At 44.2% G+C, this 23,557-nt stretch overlaps 1 protein-coding gene across 1 annotated transcript in view; it reads right to left on the bottom strand.

The window, feature by feature from the left end:
* The window catches only part of LOC126101511 (uncharacterized), a 936,969-nt gene that overhangs the window by 319,766 nt on the left and 593,646 nt on the right, over positions 1–23,557 (bottom strand). Inside the window, exon 10 of the mRNA XM_049912155.1 lies at positions 8,915–9,139. Coding sequence (XP_049768112.1) covers positions 8,915–9,139 — 225 coding nt within the window. The remainder of the gene's footprint in view (positions 1–8,914; positions 9,140–23,557) is intronic.

Raw genomic sequence — 23,557 nt, 5'->3', positions numbered from 1 at the left:
CTGGTTAAAATTACTTAAGAATGACAATTCTTTATTTGTTTTAAACGTTGATTAAAACACTCTAACAAAAACATGTTTTATTTAGAAAACGTACTAAACGGTGTTTTCAACACATGATTAAAAACAGTGTTTTAAACATGACAACCCTGAGTTGTATACAGACAGAGAGAGACGGACAAAAAAGCTCCAGGAAAACAGTATTAACCGTTTTGATGCATCTCTAAATAACTGACCTTTCATTGGTATACATTAAATGTCATTGAATGTTTACTTACTTTGCAGAAGAAAGACGTCAATGCTGGCACCTTATTTCGAACCGTAAACATTATGAAGCTTTTCAGTCTCTGAGTTATACAAGGTGAAGAAAAAATGCCGCACTTTGAGGTTGGCATGCGGTTACTCATCCAGATTCAAGACAAAAGTTTATCTAGGAAAATCAGATCGGCTCACTTTGAGAACACATGTATGAAAACGAGGAGGAGACAACACTCATGTCATGCAGCGCATCGGGGTGCAGAGAGGGACGTGTATCACCACCCCTCTATCGTACCAACATTCGTAGCACAATGAGTAAATTCTTGTGGCATCAAACATAGATCCACCATGGACCTATGGTTCGAAATTTCGTCCATGCATGTGTCTACTAATCGCCTTGTGGACAACCGTAACTGGTCCTGTCAGGTTCACGTGCGACGTCTTCCCAATGGAGTACACAAACGATGAATACATCGATATGCTTTGGCGCACGGTATAACCAATGTGCTGCTGCTGCTCGTGCATATGCTTCACTGTATCCTCAAAAACGCCATGCCGCTAAGAAAGTTTCTCGACTTCAGGAAACTGGTGATCTTCGTCCAAAAGTAATGGACAGAGGTCGTCCAAGGACTAGACGTACTCCACAAACAGAGTATCCAATTCTTGAAACCGTTCAGCAGCCACCTCGGCGAAGCACCCGTGATATTGCGCGACAGTTCCAGATATCTCAAACATGGGTTGCTGAAGTGTTGCAGGACGAAGAACTGCATCCGTATCATTACATGTTAAATCAACACCAGCGGACAGAGGACTGCTTTCGACGAGTACCGTTCTGTGAATGACTTTTGCACCTAGTTGAAGACTGACGAATCTACCTTCACTCGTGCAAGCATTGTCAATCTCTGCAACAGTCATTATTGGTTGGAACACAACCCACACCTCACGTGTGTGGTTTTTAGGCATACTTTGGCATAAACTTGTGGGCTGAAATCGTGGGAGAAGTGCTTTTGGTCTCTATTTCAGCACAAGTTGAATGTGCCCCTCCGTCGCACGTTCCTATGCAATAATTTGCCTGATGCATTAGAAAACGTTCCACTGGCGACAGCTGTGGTTTCAGTATATTGGTGCACCACCACACTTTGGAGTGAATGAGTCTTTTTCAGGGAAATAAGTCGGTCGTGGAGGTCCAATGTTCTGGCGTCAACATTCCTCGGACCTCAATCAAATGGTTCAAATGGCTCTGAGCACTATGGGACTTAACTGCTACGGTCATCAGTCCCCTAGAACTTAGAACTACTTAAACCTAACTAACCTAAGGACAGCACACAACACCCAGCCATCACAAGGCAGAGAAAATCCCTGACCCCGCCGGGAATCGAACCCGGGAACCCGGGCGTGGGAGGCGAGAACGCTACCGCACGACCACGAGATGCGGGCTCGGACCTCAATCCACTAGAGTTTTATTTGTGAGGACACTTAAAGGAACAAGTTTACAGTATTCCAACCATGGATATACAGAACCTAATAGCTCGCGTACATGACGCTTTGAAAATGGTGGATGCACTTGTGTTGTGTAATGTCCAGAGAAGTATGATCCAGCGAGTGGCAAAGTGTTTGTAGACGCAAGGTGGTAGGATGTCTAAACTGAACGTTGCTCGTATGTACACGTAACGGGTCTGTGAAGATAAGCCTCGACGTCAAATGTACAGAGTGGAATTATTGTGCGTAGCATTGTGTGCAATCTAGTGTAGCCTATCCATTGTGTTTTTCGCACCTCATTGGATATGCACGATGCAACCGTAACGACTATTATTTTCTGTTGGCTTTATTTATGTCATGGGTGAAACAAAGTAACCGTTTACGTCTGTAAGAAGTTCACGTTATGTCTTAATGTTGAAATAAAGACAACAAAAAAAGAAAAAAAGTACATAAGATACTGCATTATGGAGATGTATATTGTATACAAACTGATGCTTACACTGGAAAATGAAGTTTGTCGCGAACGCGACCCGAACATCGGTGACTCTGCATATCTGTTCCCCCACAGCGTTGCCTCGACTCACTTTTTCCTATGTGAGGTATCTGCATCTATAGCCGATGATATGCTTCGATATGCGTACTACGCCGCGAAATTTTTTGACTTCACACAACCGTTTATGAATGTAACTTGAGTTTGTTTTGCAATTGACACATCGAAGAAACCATGCAGACGTAAAACTTTTCTTACGGAAAAATTTGCAGTGGATATCATTTAGACTTTGTTTACGAACGTACCTATTAAAATAATAAGTGTTTACTTACATAAAGACAGTGGGGTAGGTTAGCCATGGAGGCCGACGTGCACCTATTTAAGCGGGACATTGTGCCCTATCACCATATTGGAATTATTTTAGAACGTTTGCGAAAACGCTTTAAACATTTATCTCTGTAAAGAGTATCAAAATAACCCTTAAACTATGGACGTTTTATCGTTGTACTTTCTTGGTTGGTAAGAGCTTTGTCTGCGGGTACACAACAAAATATCTCGAGTAAGCAAAATTTACTTTCACTAACAAGAAAATATAAAATGCGCACCCACCTTGCTCGGCTACTTGACTGCATTGACTTGTCTGTCGCAATTGTGAGATCGATTACTGCTGCTACAATGGCAGTTTATCAAGATTTAAGGGGAGTACGTATGGCGGAATTGGTCAAAAAGTGACATTTTCGGATTATTATCTCTTATTAATATTTGATTCTTCTGAATAATTTGATGCATTATTTGTCGAAAAATTCCAATTGGAAGTGTAGTTTTCATCATTTCAAAGTTAATAGTGCGTGTGTAAAATTATCCGGTCGTTCTGCACTGACTTGCCTAAGTATCTCTATCTAGAAGGCTGTGGTTTTCAGCTATTTATTCCTTTAAATCACGTTAATTTTCGTGTTAAGAGGTTGGATGCACTGTGTAAACAGAAATGGCAGTATAGCACATGCATTTTGTTTATTTACTTTGTGGTTGTAGTGTTTCACAAGTTTTGAACTGAAAACATAGTGGTTTGGTGTGTTATTATACGCTCTTATACCTCTTTTCAACATGACGAAAAGAAAGGGTTGTTTTAACAAGCGACGTTTCCATGGAAATCAGCATATCACAAAATCTGAATCCAGTGTTGATCCTGAAATAGATTTTTCACAGACCCGTGATAAGGACACGACTACGGATACTTCGAAGAGGAAACTTGGAGACCATGAGGACTTATTTATTGGCAAAGATCAAAATAGTTTAGGTTACGATCTTTTAGATTTGAGTGTGTTAGGACAAGTTTTCCAAGATGCTGTGTCATGTAAGGTTTGTGGTGGGCAAATTAACATCTCTGAGGACTCATCTGCAAGGACTGGACTGGCTAACAAACTTGATATTCAGTGCGAAGTTTGCAGGCTCTTGACATCATTTTGGACTTCTGAAAAGGGCAAAAATGACTTGTTTGAGAGAAATGTATGGAATGAGGTGCATTGGGAAAGGATTGACTGCAGCTGAAGTAATATGTCCAACGCTGAACTTGCCAAACCCACCAACCAGATCAAGTAAGTACACAGAAGTAATTGGTGAATGTGTCAAATCTGTTGCTGTTGCTTCTATGAAAGCTGCTGCTAAAGAAGCAGTAGAATTAAATAACACAACAGACTTATCTGTGGCATAAGAGAGGTCATACATCAAAAAATGCAGTTGCAACCGTCACTAGTGTTGACACAGGTAAAGTTTTAGACATTGAAGTGCTAACTAAATACTGTCATCAGTGTAAATCAGTTGATGAGCCAAGTGAAAGCGATAAAACTATTTGCTCTAAGTATTATGAGGGAACTAGTGGGGGTATGGAGGCTACTGCAGTTGTTTCTATGTTCAGACGTTCACAACAGGAGAGAGGTGTGTGGTACACTGAGTACTTGGGGGATGGTGATTCAAAAGCTTACAAATCAGTAGTGGTAATAAGCAGATTGTTAAGACTAAATGTGTGGGCCACGTTCAAAAACGGATGGGAATACGTCTCCGAAAATTGAAGCAGACAAAATGAAAAGAGAAGTTATCAGATGGAAAGACTCTAAATGGTAAAGGAAGACTTACAGACAAAAATATTGATGGACTCCAGCATTGTCATCGAATGGCAATAAGAAACAATACACATGACCTACAAGGGATGAAACAAGCAGTGTGGGCTACATTCTTCCACAAATCTTCCACTGATAATATACCTATACATGGTCTTTGTCCACCTGGTACTGATTCATAGTGCAAATACCGCAAAGCTCAGGCAGCGGGTAGCGAAGAACAATTTAGGCACAAAAATAGTATACCATCTGCAGTGATGGAAGCTAAACCATCTGCAGTGATGGAAGCTAAACCAATATAGAGAATTAGATCATCCTGACCTTCTTTCCAAATGTCTCCGTGGTCGAACACAAAACCCGAATGATCCTTTCAATAATGTAATTTGGACCCGCATACCAAAAAATGTCTTTGTAGGAAGGAAAACTCTATGCTTTGGTGTTTGTGATGCTGTGATAACGTTTAATGGTAGTATAAAGGGAATAATTGGGGTATTAGAGGAACTTGGTATCACTCCAAATGCCAACACAAAAAAATCAGATTTCAAACTAGAATTTTATCACTGAGGTGACGTACATTATTGAGCTTTTAATTTGGCAAGGAAATGAATTATATAGAATAGACAGATCGCTGAATATATATATAGCAATATTTATATTTTTCCACAAACCTCATTGACGTTCAGGAAATGAGAATGCATGCGAATAAAGGTTGACGGTCGGTTCGCTTCGCTTGGTGCACGACAATTAAATTCGAGTTCTGCTTTCACATTTTTGTGTGACGTGACGTGATGTGACGTGGCAGCCCGCTGGCTATTTTGCTGTCGGGATTTCTGATTGAATAATTGCTTTTCAGAGCGCAGTTATGCGTGTGGTTTCTGTTTGTCGTTCCCGCCGCGCCCGCAGTGCGATACGAATCTGTTATCTGTTATTTTTGGCCTGTTGTGGAAACGACATTTTTCCTTGATTTGTCAAGCATATGTAAACACGGCGACATGGTTCTGATGTTTCCGCTAACATCAAACCGCAGGTGTCCTCCCCAGAAATGTTGTCCCTTTCAATGCAGGTCTGCATTTCTCCTTTGTGTTCGGCAGCTTAAACATTCTACAAATGTTCCCTGCACAAATAGTTAATTTACATTGTTATCTAGGTAAAAACTTTATTACGTCTTCTCCTAAAAATATAAAACTTACACTGCGAGTTTCAGTATGAATCTCATTTCAACTACATTATGAACAATGTAGTGGAAGAACGTTACTCTTGGGGAGATACGTATTTTATTTGTTTCATCTGGTGAAATTTGGCCTTCAGGATCTCTCTTGGTCGGCCCAAGAAATCTTGGACATTATCTTTACAGTATATACTGTAATGCACTTTGTACATGAGTTACATGACAAAGTAATAAATATAATTATCAAACTAATGTCATTACCATTATGTTAAATGCTTTCCTCGGTATCTAAGTATCACTACTCCCATCCTGCCAGATGGGAGTAGTGATATAATAACTGAAAATCATGGCAGCAAAACTGAAAGAAATTAATTGGTGCGAGAGATGATAGGGAAAGTTAATAGTAACAGAAAGAGCAGTACGTACAGCAGATGAAAGGAACAGAACGAGGTATGAGGAAAGCAAGGGTAGACCCGAGGGTATGGCGGAGAAATTGGTTCGCTGTTAGAGAGGAGCAAGACGACTGGGAAATATCGATGCGGAAACTTTGAATTTGCTCTTGAATATAGCATGGTTTTCGATTATACTGAGATTATTGAGAATTTATGATTTGTGGGTATATGTACAAGGACGCAGAATAAATTACAAGTTTTATGTAGTATAGATAAGACGCTTCAGATTTTCAGCTGCAGTTACGGATTGACGATGTGCATTTTATATTGAAGATAGGTGTAGAGGATTCCAGTGGCTAATACACTGCGTAAGAAAACGGAGCGTGTAAAAGTGACGTCCATCCTAAACGATCATCAGGACTAAAACTTGATCAAACAACCAATTACTTGCAACATATGACTTAAAAAAGCATTCACGGCTCGAGTCACGTGGAGTTTTGTCTATTTGTGCCCTCCTTATCTACATCACAATAAAAGAGACTCAACAGGGCTAATGACTGGAGTAAGGGCTGGTTCTGGCTACCGGTGCGCGATGGAGTGATGGGAAGCTCTTTTTCTTTTCCAAGGAAAATTGAAAGGGTGATAGTCCCAAGTGTACCGAAAAGTTTGGTTAATACTATACTTGAATAACATATAATGTCTGATGAAACAAGTTCTAAATGTCGTTTAAACAAGACCCCCTAAAACTGGGAAGTTTTGTAGCTGTCTAACGAAACTGAAAAAAATTCTATGTAAATTCATTCGTACACAGTCAATTTAAATACATCAGCTGCATAAAAGATGAAATAATATTCTATTTAATGAATAACTCATTGATGTAATCTGAAAAACAACTAAATAAACTATGTACGTAACTCCATAGGAATACTAACGTTTCTTACGTTTATTTATCTAAAAGCATATTCCTCTCACTTTTTATTCTGTCAGTTACAGAGAAAAACACCTTATCTGAAACACCTATGTGTTAGTCAGACTTCGCAGAACACACCAATATTGCCAACATCTTTTAATAAGTAATGTCAAAAATCTGACGTGTTAGAAAAGGGGGAGTTTTAGGCTTCAAACACTTCATCTGGACCATTCTTTTAGCATTTCGACAATGCCACTCTTCTAGCAAGTTAAAAGACGTACATCTACTTCTCATAGTATTCTGCCACTATTTCCAGGTGCCCTGGTCAGTCTGATGCCTTACCAGCGGACCACTGATCATATGTAAGAGTTGGGTACAGTGTGTCTGATCATGGTGTGATGCATATGCACTATCGGTAATTTACAATGAACTGCTAAGCCATGTAGTGGAAGGAACGTGGAATATTTAAAACAAAGTAGACATCTCTCATTTCATGGCACATCTACACATTTTATGCTACTCCTCCTTCCGATTATGTATTCTCTGCAATACTGGAGGCTGAAAAATCAATTTGAACGCCACTCATGACACTGAATGAGATGCCACAGTGATAAGACACTGGAGTCTCACCTGAGAGGAGAGCAGTTCAAATTCCACATGGATATTCAGATGTTACATGGCCACACTAAACCGATTAAAGTAAATGATGAGACAGTTCCTTTCTGAAAGGTAATAGCTGTTTTCTTTCCCAGTATTTCCCAATAACATATTATGCTCCATCTTTAATTACTGCATCAACTACAAAATTTTCCTTTCTTCTTCCTTATCAGTGATGAATTGAAAGTAAATTTGTTACATTCGTTATGGACACTAAATGGGTAAAAAACTCTCCTGGTAACGCCGGTGGGATAATTTTATTCAAAGAGATAGATATTGTTTTGTAGAGGACAATGACTACATAACCGAGTAAAAATAATATTAATAAACTCAAATACGTGTAGAACAGACTTAGTGATAAAACATAATACATACGTTTTGAATAGAATAAATTTGGGTATTGGACCATGTCATTATAAAAGCTGAAGCAACTAAACTGCCAACGTTTCGACTGACTTGCTGTCGCCCTTTTCCATGCAGTTCACCGCCCTGAAGAGGACTGCAGCAAGTTGGTCGAAATGTTGACAGTTTAACTGCTTTAGTGGTTGGGGTTGTTTTGGGGAAGGAGACCAGACAGCGAGGTCATTGGTCGCATCGGATTAGGGAAGGACGAGGAACGAAGATGGCCGTGTCCTTGGAAAGGAACCATCCCAGCATTTGCCTGGAGCGATTTAGGGAAATCACAGAAAACTTAAATCAGGGTGGCTGGACGCAGGATTGAACCATCGTCCTCCCGAATGTGAGTCCAGTGTCTAACCACTGCGCCACCTCACTCGCTGGTTGCTTTAGTGGTAATATGTACTACTAATGGTGGGAAGCTCTCAGCCTGTCATGTCCCCATTTGACTTTGCATGGTGGGACAACATGCAAATTTATGTGCCCCATTTGACTCTGCCTGGTTAGCAGCCGATATGCTCGGTCATCGGCCCCATTTGACTCAACCTAGATAGTACTGGCTGCATCATGTCATGTCTAAATTTTGACACTGGTTAGCCACAATTACAATGACTCTTGTGCCTCTTTGCCCCTGGATAGCCGAAGCTATGTTGATGCACGACGCTAGTAGCAGCTACACCATACTGTGTGTCCCATTTGAGTCTGGTTGGTTAGTAACAGATGCACCAACCTGTGTGCCCTATTTGACTACCCATGTTAGCTGCAACTATAGCTCTTTTTCTGCCCCATTTGGCTGCCTGCCTAGCAGCACGGCATGTTAACCTAGTTAATACCATCTATGCCATCTCATGTGTCCCATTCGACGCTACCTGGTTACTACCAGTTCTGTGCCCCATTTGAATCTGAACTGCTAGTCACAGCTACGCCATTCCATGTACCTCATTCAACTCTGTCCGGCTAACAGCAGGTACGCAGGCACTAGTTCCGCTGTGCCCTACCCAAGCGCTGAACAGGCAACGCTGGCGACACGGTGGCCTCGCTGCTACTCACCCATGCGCCGTCGCACAGCACACATGGAGCTGAAGCTGAAGTGGCCCGCGGCGAGGCTGAGCGCTCCGCCCGTGGTGGGCATCAGCAGCTCCAGCAGCTCCGTCTCGCAGAGGCCGAACTCGGTGGCGGTGAGGAAGGCCGCCAGACGCGACACGGCCAGCCTACCCACTTGCTCCTCCAGCTGCTCCAGTGAAGACTCCACGCGGCGCTCTAACTCTGCAGGCTCTGGGGACAAGCAGCCAAATACCTCTCACCGCCAGTTTAAAGAAATAATTACTAAATTACACACTGAGGTAAAAAATGTATGGGAAAGCGATATGCACATATACAGGTGGTGATAGTATCGCGTATACAAGGTATAAAAGGCAGAGCATTGCTGGAGCTCTCTTTTGTAGTCAGGTGAATCGTGTGAAAGGGTCTCCAAAGTGATTATGGCCACATGAGGGGAATTACCAGACTTTAGAGCTAGACACATGGAAGATTCCATTTCAGAAATCATTGGAAACTTCAGTATTCCGAGATGCACAGTGTCAATAGTGTGATGAGAATACCAAATTTTAGGCATCGCCTCTCACCACAGACAGCGCAGTGGCCGACGGCCTTGACTTAACGACCGAGAGCAACGGCGTTTAGCATAGGGTTGTCAGCGCTAACAAATTGGTTCAATGGCTCTGAGCACTATGGGATTTAACATCTGAGGTCATCAGTTGCCTAGAACTTATGGATACTTAAACGTAACTAACCTAAGGACATCACACACATCCATGCCCGAGGCCAGATTCGAACCTGCGACCGTAGCGGTTGCGCGGTTCCAGACTGTAGCGCCTACAACCACTCGGCCACCTCGGCCGGCCAGCGCAAACAGGTAAGCAACAATGCGTAAAATAACCGCTGAAACCAATCTGGCACGTACGACAAACGTATCTGTCACGACAGTGAGGCAAAATTTGGTGTTGCTAGGTTATGGCAGTAGATGATCGACACGACTGCCTTTGCTAACGACATCGCCGGCAGTGCCTCTCCTGGGCTCGTGACCATATTGGTTGGACCCTAGATGACTGGAATACAGTGGCCTGTTGAGGTGAGTCGGTAAGAGCTGATGGTAGGGTCCCCACGACGCCACGGACCCAAGTTGTCAACAAAGCACTGTGCAAGCTAGTGGTGGCTGCATTAAAGTGTGGACTGTGTTTACATGGAATGGACTGGATCCACTGGTCCAACTGAAGCGATGACTGAATGTGGTTATTTTTAGCTACGCGGAGATCATTTGCAGCCATTCATGGACGTCATGTTGCGAAACAACGATGGAATTTTATTGATGATAATGCGTCATGTCACTGGGACACAAATAGACTACTGGCCATTAAAATTGCTACACCAAGCAGAAACGCAGATGATAAACTGGTATTCATTGGACAAATATATTATACTAGAGTCGACATATGATCACATTTTCACGCAATTTGGGTGCATAGATCCTGAGAAATCAGTACCGAGAACAGGCACCTCTGGCCGTAATAACGGCCTTGATACGCCTGGGCATTGAGTCAAACAGAGCTTAGATGGCTTGTATAGGTACAGCTGCCAGCTGCCCATGCAGCTTCAACACGATACCACAGTTCATCAAGAGTAGTGACTGGCGTACTGTAACGAGCCTGTTGCTCGGCCACCATTGACTAGACGTTTTCAGTTGGTGAGAGTTCTGGAGAATGTGCTGGCCAGGGCAGCAGTCGAACATTTTCTGTATCCAGAAAGGTCCATACAGAACCTGCAACATGCGGTCGTGCATTATCCTGCTAACTTGTAGGGTTTCGCAGGGATCGAATGAAGGGTAGAGCGACGGGTCGTAACACATCTGAAATGTAACGTCCACTGGTCAGAGTGCCGTCAATGCGAACAAGAGGTGACCGAGACGTGTAACCAATGGCAGCCCATACCATCACGCCGGGTGATACGCCAGTACGGCGATGACGAATACGGGATTCCAATGTGCGTTCACCGCGATGTCGGCAAAGACGGATGCGACCATCATGATGCTGTAAATAGAACCTGGATTCATCCGAAAAAATGACGTTTTGCCATTCGTACACCCAGGTTCGTCGTTGAGTACACCATCGCAGGCGCTCCTGTCTGTGATGCAGCGTCAAGGGCAGGCTCATCGAAGAATTGCGCCCGGCGGGGCAAGACAGTGTAGTTCAGCGCCCCGTCCGCGACCGTGTGTCGCTAGTGTAGCCATACGAGAGAGAGAGAGAGAGAGAGAGAGAGAGAGAGAGAGAGAGAGCGCTGCAGAGCGAGTGAGACCGCACAGCACTGCTCTGCGCTGGACTGCCCCGCGGTCAGATCTAACGTAAACAAAATATTCTGTTTTAGAATTCATTTTGTGTAAGGGATATAGAGTCTCACTCTTACTGTTTGTAGTTACAAGTAAGTATTTTTTGTTATACTTCGTGCTACAATTTTTTGTATCCCATTTCACAGTTTAGAAATCGGATCCTTAGTTTGCTGTTTTGTACGTAATAATTTTGAAACGTCCCCTTAGAACAAATTATACATGACTGTGCTTAACCTGACACACAATATTATTTAGCGCAACGCAATCTGACTTTCAAAGATCCCTACAAAAGAATGGCCCTGACTAACATTAACCTATACGTTTCACAAATCACTTACCTCACCAAAAATCTTCGTTACTCGAACTACTGCAATACAGCGAGCGCCACTACTGCCAGCTAAATAAAAGATTCAAACTACGGAAGGCACTAACTACTGATAGGCATACATAGCAAATGATTTTGATAGAGAACAAACACTGTATTTACCTTAATATCATCAAAAGTCATAATATATGTAATTTCAAAACTCCGCCATTTCCTTCCACACATCCACCACTGCTGGCGGCTCACCTCTAACTGCCCAACGCTATGCGCTGTTAACATCCAGCTGCCCAACAATACAGTGGCAGACAACAATGCAAACTAGCCACAGACTGCACACAGCACACAGCCAGTGATTTTCATACAGAGCGCTACGTAGCGTTGCCAATAAGAAAACATAAACAGCCTACTTACATAAAGGAAACATAAACAGCCTACTTACATAAAGGAAACATAAACAGCCTACTTACATAGAGGAAACATAAACAGCCTACTTACAATTTTAACTGACCAAGTTGGAAAACTTATTAAAATAGAATTAAGGGTATAAAGCTCTTTAATTCTTACAGTTAATATTGTTAAAGAAGACAATTAACATTTTACACGTTTTTCTTTTTCGCGGAAACAATTTTGTCTAGGCTTGGTACAATAATATTCCGTGAGACTGCTAACCTCAAACAATTCGTCAAATTTTTATCGCCAAGGAATGAACGGTTGTTAGTTTTAGCAAGCTTTAAAAGAGAGAGAAAAGCGGTCACAAATATACGTGGAAATGCGCTAAATTTGGCCGCGTGCTTGTGCAAAAGAGGATATCTCTCTCGTGGAAGACAGCTGTAAAAGTCATTCAAAGTTTTACACATAAGATAGCGGTCCTTCGGGCGGATATGGCACTGTAGGTCAATCAGTTCTAGTTGAAGCACTTGTGAGACTTCCTCTGCCCGAAGGGAAAACGGGCGAACAAATATATGTATCGGCTGGCGTTCGGGCGGTCCGCACGGCCAGCTAAGCGGCACGGCTCGGCCACTGCAGCAACACACGAATTCGCCCGGGGCGCTGGCCGCGTGCGGTCGCGGGCGCTGGCGCCCCAGGGGCACAGTTTGGACAAGCCTGGTCGAGGGTAACTGCAGCCACGGTCTCCGAGCTGATAGCCCATGCTGCGGCAAACGTCGTCGAACTGTTCGTGCAGATGGTTTTTGTCTTGCAAACGTCCCCATCTGTTGACTCGGGGATCGAGACGTGGCTGCACGATCCGTTACAGCCATGCGGATAAGGTGCCTGTCATCTCGACTGCTAGTGATACGAGGCCGTTGGGATCCAGCACGGCGTTCCGTATTACCCTCCTGAACCCACCGATCCCATATTCTACTAACAGTCATTGGATCTCGACCAACGCGAGCAGCAATGTCGCGATACGATAAACCGCAATCGCGATGGGCTACATTCTGACCTTTATCAAAGCCGGAAACGTGATTGTACGAATTTCTCCTCCTTACACGAGGCATCACAACAACGTTTCACCAGGCAACGCAGGTCAACTGCTGTTTTTTGTATGAGAAATCGGTTAGAAACTTTCCTCATGTCAGCACGTTGTAGGTGTCGCCACCGGCGCCAACCTTGTGTAAATGCTCTGATCGCTCGTTCATTCCTTGGCAATAAAAATTTGACGAATTCTTTGAGGTTAGCAGTCTCTCGGAATATTATTGTACCAAGCCTAGACAAAATTGTTTCCTCGAAAAAGAAAAACGTGTAAAATGTTAATTGTCTTCTTTAACAATATTGACTGTAAGAATTAAAGAGCATTTGTATATCACAGCATCCTATTCCTGTCGGTTAAATTTCACGTCTGTAGCACGTCATCTTCGTGGTGTAGCAATTTTTATGGCCAGTATTGTACTTTACCTTCTCTCACAATTCTCGTCCCCTGGATCAATTACAGTTCTTCTCTTAAGTCTTAACTACATGTTGTATCGTCCTGTCGATTTGTTAGTTATTTTATTTCAAATCAATTCAGCTGAGGACCTCATTTCTTATCTTATCAGTCCACTTGCTTCAGTGTCCTCCTGTGACATCCCACCTAGGACGTTTCGATTCTCTTCTTTTCTGGTTTTCCCATACACTTTGATTCACTTCCGTATCACGCTCAGAAAATTTTTCTCAAATTGTGGTTTTTATGTCATACTAATAGACTTCCTTTGTTCCTAATTGACGCCATTGTTTGCAATAACCAGAGACGTCTGTTTCTGACTGAAAATGACCTTTTACTACCATTGCATGATTTGATAACTGCTCGATGGTATTTTTGCAATAATAAGACGTGCCTGGGACCGGTTCAGAATAACACAGGGAACGGACTTGTCGACGTGGTCTGTTTGGATCAAGAATCAGATACGTCCAGGATTTGTCTTGAAACTCCCTGGCAGATTAAAACTGTGCCGGACCGAGACTCGAACTCGGGACCTTTGACTTTCGCGGGCAAGTGCTCTACCAACTGAGCTACCCAAGCACGACTCACGCCCCGTCCTCACAGCTTTACTTCCGCCAGTACCTCTCCTCCTCTGAGGACGGGGCGTGAGTCGTGCTTGGGTAGCCCAGTTGGTATTCCGCCGGCGGCGGCCGTGCTGTGCGGACGTGCGGAGCGGCTGTTTGCGGTGTTTACGTTGTCGCTGCGAGCGGCCGGCGCTGTGTGGTGAGTGTGCGTTTTCTGCGTTAGATATAGTACACGATCACATTTCTAGTATGACATAATGAACAGACAACGCGACGAGTTACTATGAAGTTGATTTTCGATCCGAACTACGCACGACCGAAGTCTTACGAAGTTGAGGCATTTATCGAAGAAACTTTTCAGATCAAAGTGGATGAATTAATTGGAATTCACCTGTCGATTGTCAGTTCGACTGTGTTCCTTAAGTTATCCAGTTCTGACAAGTGCGACCAACTTGTAGAAGAATGTGGTGGGGTGGCCAAATTCAAACATTCAGACAGACACGTAGGGCAGGTCACGGTTTCGCGTGCAGGAATGGGGATAAGGACGGTTCGAATCTTTGAGCTCCCCTTTGAAATAACGCCCGAGGAAATTAACAACAAACTGAGAGACTATGGCGCCATTATCAGCAATGTCGTCGAAAAATGGTCTAGCTTGCACAAGTATACAGTATTAAATGGAGTCAGGCAAGTTAAGATTGACATGCTGAAACATATCCCATCGTATCTCTGGATTGGTGGATATCGAGCGATCATCATTTACGATGGCCAGCCGAGAACCTGCTCGGGATGTGGTTCGACCCAACACGTCCGCGCGCAGTGTGTCCAACGGCGTGTGACGCAACTGCCGACTGGGGAGCGAGAGCCGCCTAGTCAGATGGCCACGCTACCCGTGACGTACGCCGCCGCAATTCGCAGTGACGTCGCCCCAGACATGTGTTTCGACAAGGCGGCAGTTGATTATGCCGACGTTCCCGATGGTAACGTAGCAATGGATACTAGCAGCACAGAAGCTACAGGTCCAGCACACTCACAAGACGAGGAAACTGACAGGCGTGCAGAACCAGACCAGGCTAAGAGGGCAGAAGAAAGCATGTGTAAACCACTCGAAGAAGTCGGGCAACACAAAGAGGATACGGTTGCAACGTCGGAGGATAATGACAAACAGCCTACAACTGTTTCACCAAAGAAACGGAAGAAACGTCGAATAGCGCGTCAAGGAGCAACAGAAAACGCGCCAATCCTGCGTGAAAAGGCGAAACAGATAGGCCAAGAATTGGCGCAGACGACACAGGCAATTCCTCTGGAAGATCGAACAACAAAAAAGAAGACCCGAAATGAGGACACTGAACCCGACCGTGGAATCCCCATTCCCGACGGTACAACTAGTCCGACGGACCCTCCACGTGTACCAAACACGGACACGCGGGAAGTTATGTGCACGCGAGATTGGGCGGATGACATGGAGGAGTAAAGCCATGATGCAGAGATGGCTGACATACCACAACATTCAGGACGGACGGCATCCGACCGTCGACAAGATGTGTCCACTCGGCAACAAAGCACCATCAAAGACGCTCGTGCAACAGATGATGATGCCGACTTCTTCTAAGTAGAGCAAACATCCACCTCACCTGGCAAACAGTATCCCACCTGACACGGTATAGTCGACATGACGTCCTTGCAGGCGTACATAATTGCGACCTTGAACATAAATAAAATTAGCGGCACCCTCAATCTGAGGAATCTCCAAGATTTTCTGTACGCCGCTGATGTTGACATCTTAATGCTGCAAGAAGTAACGGCTATCCGTTTGGACGACATCATCAATCCTGGCTGGACAATAGCCTCGGCACAGCGATTATGACTAAAGAGGGGATCCTACTTACAGACGTGGCGAAACTGCCGAACAGTAGAGGTCTCGCTGTCACGATAAACAACACCAGGTTTATCAACATATATGACCCGTCAGGAACCGGAAACAAGCGCCGCAGGGCCCAATTTTTCAAGGAGGACATCGCCCCCCTTTTCGCGGTGCGATTTGAACAAACAATATTTGCGGGTGACTTTAATTGCGTGCTGAGTCCCAAAGATCAGACGCCAAATTTTAACAAATCTCTGGAGCTAGAGAACATCGTCAGAGACTTCCACCTGCTTGATACGTGGGAACTAAAACACGGTGATAAGCTAGGTTTCACCCATATCACCAGCCATTCTGCCAGTCGTATCGACAGGATTTACGCAACATCCAATTTAAGGAGACACGTTTTACAGTCAGAGCTATGGTCCACTATTTTCTCTGATCATACCGCGTACATATGTGCGATAAACTTAGAAAAACAAGGAACTTACAGGGCGAGAGGTCAGTGGAAGCTAAACGTTGCTCATCTTTCGGATCCTGGATGTCACGCAGCCTTCCGCACTACTTGGGCAGAATGTGAAACGAAGTTCCACAGGTACGGTACGGCGCGAAGCCCGCAATAATAAAGACAATGAAAACTTACTCCTGTGAAAAAGTCGCCTGGCGGAAGCGGACATTAGACTTTTACTTCAGCGTCTGAGAGACTTGTGCGTTCGGGGTGCTACAGTCATAACAAATCATGGGCAGATCAACAGAATAAAAGCAAAATTGCTCACTCTGCAGAGACACCATCTCGAAGGCTGTAAAATACGAACGAATTTGCAGAACGGTACACGAGACGAGACAACATCGATGTACCTCATCCTCCAAGAGAATAAAAGACAAAAACGGAAAATTCTGACGGAACTCAAAACTACAGACGGGAGACTTTTGACAGATAAAGCTGCAAAATGAGACGAGATCCATCGACACTTTAGTGAATTGCTGGTAAATACATAAACAGATGAAACAGCGCAGCAAGCTCTTACTGCTAGTACGACAGAGCGACTCACTCCAGAAGAAGCTGATGTGCTCGTAGCGAGAATAACGGACGAAGACGTCGAAGATGCTATCTCGAGGAGCCCAAAGAATAAATCACCTGGACCAGATGGGCTACCCGCTGAATTTTATCAAACTTTTCGCGAACAGATAATTGCTAAATTGATACTCGTCTGCAATGAAATAATGCCGAAACTGACCTTCCGAAGGAATACTGTGAAGGTACAGTGGTCTTAGTCCCCAAAACTCCAGTAGGCAAAACCATAACACTTCTCAATAGTGATTATAAAATCTTCGCCCGCATCATGATGCAAAGGTTCAATTCAGTTATTCGTACAGTGACAGGAGCGTACCAGACAAGTGTGGTAAGGGATAGAACGATATTTCAGACCTTATACGACTACAGAGACATTATAGCGATATCGGAAGCCTGCAACATTCGCTGTGCTCTGATGTCGCTTGACTTTGAAAAAGCTTTTGATAAAGTTAATCGTTCGTACCTGTTCCGGTTATGACATCCGTGCACTTCCCACAGAAAATTATAGCCTCCGTGAAAAACATACTGACGAATAGCACGTCAAGAATCAGTGTCAACGGACAACTCAGTCGCCCGATCAATATTCAGAGTTCGGTAAGACAAGGTTTCCCCATATCCATGACGCTTCTCGGGATTGCGCTTGAACCTCTCTTAATATCCCTGACTCGGGAACTCCGTGGACTCCATATATACATCATATGTCAAGCCTACGCGGACGATGTAGGGGTACTTGTGACTGACAAAAGCGAGGCGGACGCAGTACTTGAACTTGTGGCGACCTACGAACTGGCGCCAGGAGCTAAACTCAACCGCAATAACTCTGGTGCCGGCCGAAGTGGCCATGCGGTTAAAGGCGCTGCAGTCTGTAACCGCAAGACCGCTACGGTCGCAGGTTCGAATCCTGCCTCGGGCATGGATGTTTGTGATGTCCTTAGGTTAGTTAGGTTTAAATAGTTCTAAGTTCTAGGGGACTAATGACCTCAGCAGTTGAGTCCCATAGTGCTCAGAGCCATTTGAACCGTTTTTGAATAACTCTGGTATTATGAATCTTGGTCGGGGTATAGAGATCAGAGCCGCTGGACCTATCAACACTGTAGAGAAAATAAAATGCCTTGGAATAGAATATACGAGTAATATCCGCCGCACGGCCGCTTTCAATTATAGTAATTTACTTGCCACATTACGGGCAACATACAACAACACAGCTTGCGTAATTTAAATACGATAAAAGAAGTGCAACTAGCCAATACCTACATAACTTCCAAAGTCAACTATGTTGCTCAAGTGCTGCCTCTGCCACGAACCATAGCACACCAAATGCAAGCAGCGCTTGGTTATTTTGTCAGCAGAGGTCAGATATTTAAGGTTTCATATGATACCTTGACGCTACCGACACGCAATGGCGGGATACATCTGACAGACATCTACCTTAAAGCGCAAGCGCTATACGTTAGCAAAACTCATAAAACAGTGGCAACGATCACCGCGGACCTTAGTGGCTCACCTCTTACGTGAAGTCACCCCAGTCAGCAGAGATCCACCAATCGATGTGCATCCCATCTCCCACGAGCTGTACCACTATAAACATTTTCTTGTGGGATACAGCTGTGTACGCCATAGAATACCGGAGAAGGACACATATCAGGTTAAGGAGGTTTACAGCACCTTGCTGGAGGGAAAACTGCGCAATCGAATAGAAAACAAGTTTCGACATTATGATTGGAAAAACATTTGGGAAAACATATCTGACCCCCATCTACCATCCAATGTGCGATCGACGTGGTACTCCGCAGTCAATAGAAAAATCCCCACCAACTCCAAATTGCACGCCATACATCTGGCACGTACACCAAACTGTTCCAGCTGCACTGTCATCGATACTGACGAACATCGCTTCGTTTGTGAAGACGTGAAAGACGTGTGGAATCTCTTCAGGCAAAAAGTAGCCCATGTGCTCCGCACGTCACCTAACACGATTACACCGACACACGTCCTTCTGCCTGATGACGTGCCATATCCTAACACTAAAAGAAGGTCAGCCAACTGGCTCTACGGACTGACAGTCCATTACATCTCAACGGCTATGACAAAGAGTAAAGCAGATTATCGGATGTACTTGATGACAGAACATCAAAAGCTCGAATGACAAATGAAATACAAAGAAAATTACGCAAATTTCTTGAACCGAACATTGTCATAGCGACAGATATGAAGAACGATCAAGCGATATTTTGTTCAATCTCAGGTCCCCTTTTTTTCTTTATGAAATTATTTATTAAGTTTCTCATTCATTTTTCGCCAAGAAGGTGGCTATTTCGTTTCCTCTTTGCCCCAGTGTAGAAGCACAATTAGATTGCTGACGCCGGCCGCGGTGGTCTAGCGGTTCTAGGCGCGCAGTCCGGAACCGCGCGACTGCTACGGTCGCAGGTTCGAATCCTGCCTCGGGCATGGATGTGTGTGATGTCCTTAGGTTAGTTAGGTTTAAGTAGTTCTCAGTTCTAGGGGACTGATGACCACAGATGTTAAGTCCCATAGTGCTCAGAGCCATTTGAACCATTTTAGATTGCTGACGCAAACATGAGACACCAGCAGGATGAAGTATGCCTGGCTCTCCTATAAGAATCGCTCCCGCACAATGACGGAAGAATGAAGCGGAACTATTTTCCTTCCACCACCGCAAAAGAAGGGATTTTGTTTACTTGTATAGGTTTACTTCGTCAGTCAACTATCTCTTATGGAACAAATAAATAAATAAATAAAGGTTGTAGAGCAAAAAAAAATAAAAAATAAAAAAAGTTGGTAGAGCACATGCCCGCGAAAGGCAAAGATCCAGAGTTCGAGTCTCGGTCCGGCACACAGTTTTAATCTGCCACGGAGTTTCATATCAGCGCACACTCCGCTGCAGAGTGAAAATCTCATTCAGGATTTGTCTTGTCATTGCACCAAACAGTAGTCTAACTGTGGCGTGCGAAAGGAGCAGCACACAACGCAGGTATTTGTACAGAGGTCTTTCTGTACAGAATGTTACAATGGTCGGTGTCACACAAGCTCTAGTTTTGGTCATCCGATCCCACGTAAAAAAAGCTGTGCATGTCTAACATGGAGACTGCTGATACTGAGAAGCCATTATTCCACAGTAGAAATTGTTCCGGCGTACGCTGGGGCCAGTGGTTACGAGAGTATCGATAGAGGCCAACGACAAAACTCGCTGGAAACAGGCCGCCAACGCCGTGTCAGTCGCCAGTATTTAGGATCACCCCCGCGGACCGAGGGACCAGTTTAGTCAGTTAGTTGGTTCCAGTTAGCTAGTTAGTTCGAGCCTGCACGTCATGAGACATTCGGCGTGTCACCGAGACGGAGCCGCAGACTTAGCGTTTAGTACAGAGACTTTACAGTGGACATAGGGGACTTCTACTTCAACAGCAAAAGAGAACGAGGATACCGGCACCAAACAACATCCTCTCCTTGCATCCCATGGTACAGCTCTATAGAAACACAGAGACGACATAAAAGCGACTAAAGAGAATCCAAATTCTTTGAACGCTCCACTGAACATAATCATGCAGTTCACTGCACAGTATCATTGTCAGAACTTATCTGTCATGGTTTCGTCATTCACGAACCCTCAGTTACGTTGACTTTGTCTGAGGACAAACTTTATGAAATGGTTCTCCAGTTAAATCTGAGGAATACAGAGGTGTCTTGCAGCTTGCCGAGAAGTACAAGTTGGGCGTAAATAAGCTTTTGTTACTTGAGAGGGCCCGCATGGGAAACGAGTGATCATAGGAGAATGAAAATTTGTAGAAACATTTTTAAGAACGTATGTAAGAAAAAAAAACATTGAATGAAACACATTTTTGTTACCACATGAGAGGAAAGAAATGAAGTGTGGTATAGTAGCCGCAGTTTAGGGTCCCCCATGCGTGTGTGTGTCGTCTGGGCGCGACCATGGAGGTCTAAATACACCCAGTGTCCTAATTACAGATCACGATACTAAATATCACAGACCACGAACTGGATGTCGGCCTCCTTTGATCTCGCGACCCTGAGCAAAACATCAGATGGCGACAACTCTTTGATACTGATACGTGAGAAAGTCCTGTCGGAACTTTCTCTCTCCCTCTCTCTCCCTCCCTCCCCCCCCCCCCTCTCTCTCTCTCTGTCTCTCTCTCTATCCCAAGTGGCTACTGCGAGCGTCTGTCGTGTGCCACACTAACCCCTCTTTTGTCGTCCCAGCTGTGGATCTCTTGGAAATATTCCATCATTCTATCAAACTGATTGACAAATTGATTAAGTTCATACCCCCTGTGTAGGACCGTTTTCTCTTGCGTCCTATTGGTGAATATTAGGACTGATATATTTGATGGAACTCGATCCCGCAACTGGATTTTTTTCCCGTTGCGTCCTTTTGGTTTATACTTGCACAGTTACATCGTTTGGTAGGAAGTCTAGTACGTTCGGGATAGCTCAGAATTACAAATTTTAGCTCAGCTGAATGCTATGTCTGCAAAATTCTGTGGAGGAGTCAGATTGATGTGTGTGCTCGCAGTACCACTATTGGAAACAATAAACTGACCAATCGGGATTTCGACAGCCCGATTGGAAGCAGTGCTGCATAAAATGATGATGCATAGGCCGGAGAAAACTGCTGCCATGATCGCAGCCACACTCGTAGTCACCACCCCAGCCAAGGAGGGCATCCGGGGATGACTGGAGTCGTAGGGTTTCGGGCATTATCAATGTATCCAGCACCAAGACTTGGCAGTGGTCGGTATTACATCACTCAATTTTCCACGGAGAATACATGTAACACACGACACCGCGGAGACAGCCTGGCGCATACTGAGTATTAGTTCAGTATTCAGCTACCCAGAGGTCGTCGCGAGGGCCGCCGCCAAGACTTGTCCACGCAACTATGAGCAAGAAGCGACTAGCTCTCCAGCGAGAACTTTTCTTTGTACCCACTGCTCGCGATAGCCTTAAGCCGGTAATCGTTCCAGTCACCGACTACCTCCGCCACGCACCCAGACAGCCGGCAGAGTCGTCCTAGGAAACCAGCCACATATTTATCACTGTAATTACAGTTAAATATTACGATTGCAGTCCTTACCTGGTGACATTCGAGAACGAGCAATGTACCCGAAACATCTCCTTTTCACAGCTGTGGGTCTTGGAGGAATCTCGCAATGAAATATAAGTATCTACGAGTATGTCTTTTTTATAACTGGACACGATTTTCCACGTAAAATCTTTCATCCCCTTTGCATGAAACCGATACAGGCACACTTACACACAGAAAAACACCGCAGTTCCGCTAGATTTTGACAACTGCACTACACTTACAATCAGTTTTGGAATATGTTGTGAGAAGTGGTCATGACCACGTGAGCAGAATTGACATAAAATCAGTAAACAAAACCAGTAAAATTACGAAAATTGTCGGAGAGGGTAAATTGAGAGAAAATACTCCAAAATGTGGGGAGATTGAGTAAAATGAAGGAGTACTTGCATGTCTGCTTGGTGAAGGAACATTCTTGTACATGGACGAGTATGTGACAGTAAGAGAAATGCAAGAAAAAGTTGACATGGAAGCACCGGGAACCAGGGAAACAGCCATTTTTCGTCGTCAGCAATAAGATGACTGGAGTAGATGGTTTAACGTGGATGACCACCAAATGTAGACTAATAAATTTATATATGTCGGATCACAAGGCCAGGTGTGATCCCAAAGTTACTGGCAACTGCCTTATAAATAATTATAATGCATCCATAGGTCAAGCTGAGGGACTGCAGCATACAACTACAGAATGGATCATGTGTTTAACTCAGTGCAAGCCTTTAGGTGTTTTAAACTCCAACAAACAGTATTTACACTGTGCTTCTATGTACTCTCTACCAATCACAACCATGCGGTTGGGTGGTCCCACACCCATGCCCGAGGGAGGACTCGAACCTCCGCCGGGACCAGCCACACAGTCCATGACTGCAGCGCCCCAGACCGCTCGGCTAATCCCGCGCGGCACACCCGTGCGGTGTCAGCTAACAAATACTTTAAAGAACAGTTGCTGCATGGTTGTTAACAACATTTTCTGTATGGCTGCTGAGGTAATAGTGATACATACAAGTGGACTGCTGTCTTTGAATCTTTGGTGGAAAAGAGACCACCTGCCTGTCAACTGACATGGATGTGCATAAAAGGATGATAAGAAATAGATGTAGTAATTAGTTCAGATGAGTTATAAAGAGGTATGATTTAATGGCGGATTGATAATGCATTCAAGAAAGAGTAGGTCATTTATCATGCATTTTTATTCTCTCGGAATGCAACAGCTGTGTGGTACAACTTGCCTTCGATTTGTATGCAACTGCTTGTTCTGTGACTTAAAGCGCCATATACCTGCAATATTTAATAGGAAACTTCTCCATACCACAATAAGCAGATGGCTTCCAATGTATGTGTGATGAATCATGTTCGTCGATGGAAAATATACACACAACAAAAAAGTTTTGCATCACCTAGGTTTAGAGAGTTTCGGAACCTGTAGAGAAAATTGGAATAGAGATCAACA

The sequence above is a fragment of the Schistocerca cancellata genome, chromosome 9 (assembly GCF_023864275.1).
Source record: "Schistocerca cancellata isolate TAMUIC-IGC-003103 chromosome 9, iqSchCanc2.1, whole genome shotgun sequence".
NCBI lineage: Eukaryota > Metazoa > Arthropoda > Insecta > Orthoptera > Acrididae > Schistocerca > Schistocerca cancellata.
Note: the sequence above shows the minus strand (reverse complement) of the source record. Positions and strands in the feature narration are given on the sequence as shown.